Source organism: Podarcis filfolensis, assembly GCF_964270895.1.
Source record: "Podarcis filfolensis genome assembly, chromosome: W".
NCBI lineage: Eukaryota > Metazoa > Chordata > Lepidosauria > Squamata > Lacertidae > Podarcis > Podarcis filfolensis.
In genome coordinates, this window is record NC_139619.1 from 2917290 (window position 1) to 2920440 (window position 3151).

Below are 3151 nucleotides of genomic sequence, written 5' to 3' on the forward strand. Positions count from 1 at the left end.
CTTTTGGGACATGGACTTGGGCGTGGAGGAGATTGAAGTTTTGGGGGCCTTTGGATTTGGAGGAATCTTGAAATATGTCCTGAAATACTTTACGGACTTTAGCTTCAACTATGGAAATTTGGCTGACCTGTTCAGAAGGAAGAAAAGTATTGATAGGTTGGCGTTTCCCCGAGAATTGCTCTTTAGCATTAAAGAAAATGAAGAAGACCTGCAGAAGGGTCTTGGAAAAGAGTTAAGAGCCTCGGACATAAGATCACCAGGTTGATGGACTTTATGGAGTTGACGGAAAGGACTGGCAGAATCCGAAACCAGGGAGAGGAGATGGTGGAAGAAGATTGAAAAATTTAAAGTTTATGTATAGACATATGGTAAAACTAATGAGTGATAGAAAAATGGTGGAATGATTTTTTTATGGGCTTAGCAGAAATGTTATAAGGAGTTAAGCGTATAGAAGTATTTTAGTTTTAATGAAAAATAAGGTAAAAAATATGTTATTTACAATATGATAGAAAATGGAGAAAGATGGAAAGGATTTGCTGAAACAATTAATAGAAGTGGAATACAAAAAGGGAGGTGAGAGGAGGTCGAGGAAACAAGGGAATGAAAGATAGAGTACGGAAAAGGGAGGATGTATGTTTTTAAATTGTTTTTGTTTTGTTTTATTTAGGGTTAAGGTTAGGGAGTGGGTTTAGTTTAGTTTAGTTTAATGTGTTTAGTTTTGAGTTTAGGTTGTGTTTTGCATTGTCTATGTACTGTTTTGTATTGTTTTTTTCTCTTTTGCTTTTTCTCCTTTGTCGTCTTCTTTTATTTTTTTTTCCTTTTCCCTTTTTGTAATCTATAAAAGTAATAAATATTATTTAAAAAAAAAAATGAAAAGCACCGATCAGACATTGCATTTCGAGGCCTCCATCGCAAACTCAAATCTGGTTGCAATTTTTTTTTGGGGGGGGGGGGAAGGATCTTGGCTTTTTTAAAAGGGATTCGGCATTCGGGGAATTCCAAGATGCAGGATAGAGATGCATTCGGGGCGGCCTAAAGACCTCAAGGGATCCCACTCTGACATTTGGAAATCTCTCCTCTCCTAGGGCTCCCTTCTGGCTAGCCTAAGGGAGGAGGGAGGGGCAGGGCTGGCTACCCTGGCGTTGGGAGATGGGGGCCACATGGGGACAGAACGGGGTGTCAAGGGGCCATGGTGATCCAGCCGAGGATGAGGAGGGAACCACCATACGGGGCTGCCTTGGTCAGGATCGGGTCCCCTGTCACGGCGTGGTAATACAGGGCGCCAGAGAACATCCCCATGCCCAGAGACAGGATGCTGCCGGCCATCATGGGATAGCGGCAGTGGGGCACAGCCAGGAGGGCCAGGCTGTGGAGGAAGTGGTATTTGTTGGCCATCTCGTAGAGCTCTTTCAAGTCGTCATCTCGGTTGCTGCGGCGGAAATCGTGAGCCCCGTAGGCGCCCGCCCCGACGGCCGCAGCCCCGCTCAGCGCAACGAGCCGTCGGTAAAACGCCCCGGCGCCCGCCATATCAATTATATTTCTAACACTGTCCTTCATCTGACTGCCAGGTAGAAATCCAGTTTGGTTCTTTCCAATCTCCTCTCCAAATACATTTTTAAGTCTATTGGCCAATAGACTGGCAAATAATTTGTAATCATTATTTAGGAGCGAGATTGGCCTATAATTTTTCACCTGCCTTATGTCCGTGTCTTGTTTGGGAATTAGTGCAATATGGGCTTCTTTCCAAGTAATATATTTTCTTTTTTTAAGAGGAAAAACACATTGGTTTAAAACGTTATATATTTCCAGCCTGCTGTAGGGGCTGTGTTGTTGTTTTTTAAGCCAAATTCAATGGAAATGCATTGTTTGAAGAGTGACTAGATGTATATGCAGAATATGTAAACGTGCACTGTGAAAGCTTTGTAATATTACTTTTGTGATTTTGGGTAAAATTGATGGATGAAGAAAGTGTTGAACTAAAAGCAAACTGTGTGCTTAACTTGTGTTTGTATCTTTTCGTTTCTAAAGGGACCTTTACAAACTGAATTTAAAATAAACAAGCAAACTCCAAAATTAAAAAAAAAAATAGAAAAAATAATACTGGTTGGAGCTTTTCTCTGCTTCCTCTAGCTACTCTCCCACAATATATACTGCTGGGGAGGACAAAGCATATGCACAGCTTTGCCACCCATCTCTCAATATGCCCTATACATTTTACTTCTGGCATTTTTCTGATGTCAGCACATTCTGTCATTGTTGCCTCAGAGCCAATAATATTTATGCTTTAAAAATGCAGAGGAAAAGAACGATAATAGTTATTTTATATGGGTACATGGACAAAGTCTTGTTTGCTATGGCAAGTAAAAATTGCACAAAAGAAGAAAAAGTAATTCCACCAGAGTTAAGAAATCCATCTTAATATCATTCATAGAGCAATAAATAGCATTAAGTGGGCCAATCCAGACATAGATCATACAACCCTAAACCACTTGGAGACACAAGATGGATTTTGTTCCAGTCAAATAAATCACCTATTTTCTAAGGGAGCAATATTTACAGCAGTGGAAGGGGAACAAATTAACACTATTTTCAGTCTAGAAAAGGCCCAGGGGTGGAATTAAGAAGTATAGGCACATCGATCCCACCCACCCCTCACACCCTTTATTTATTTTTTATTAATGAGAACCTACAAATCCACTGTTTTATGGAATTGTAGTTGAACAAGGGAAACAAGAAAATAGTATTGCCGCTCTCTTTTATTGGTTTTGTTAAAATAGGATTTTCCATTCTGACTGGCCAATTTGACTGCAGCAGCCTGCTGCTGATATTATGGATAATGTTTTCTGAATGAAACTTGGATCAGAATGTTATGCCCTCCTGCATTTCAGATGGAAATAGGAACACTCTTCCTGGCCCAGTCAATTACCACCACCCCCGCTACTTTTTATCAGCCAAGAAGGGCAAGAGTCCGAAGCACAAGTCGTTGCCCTGACTAATACAAACACCTTGTCCACATCCTCAAGCCTTACTATCTGAAAATTATCCAACACAACAGGACTAGACAGTGCTCTGGACACCCATGAGACTCATCTGCTATAACAGCAGAGTCAAGATCCCAGCGGATGCAAGTGGTTTTATCCTCAAAATGCTT

The 3151-nt window shown here is 41.0% G+C and overlaps 1 protein-coding gene across 1 annotated transcript; it reads right to left on the reverse strand.

Annotated features, from left to right (window-relative positions):
* Nucleotides 1-866: 866 nt before the first annotated feature.
* Nucleotides 867-1527, reverse strand: LOC310753673 (transmembrane protein 256 homolog; the record flags this gene model as incomplete). Its single annotated transcript, XM_083595028.1, has 1 exon — nt 867-1527. One exon carries the CDS (start codon nt 1525-1527, stop codon nt 1180-1182), a length of 348 nt encoding a protein of 115 aa, XP_083451154.1. The 3' UTR covers nt 867-1179.
* Nucleotides 1528-3151: the final 1624 nt, after the last annotated feature.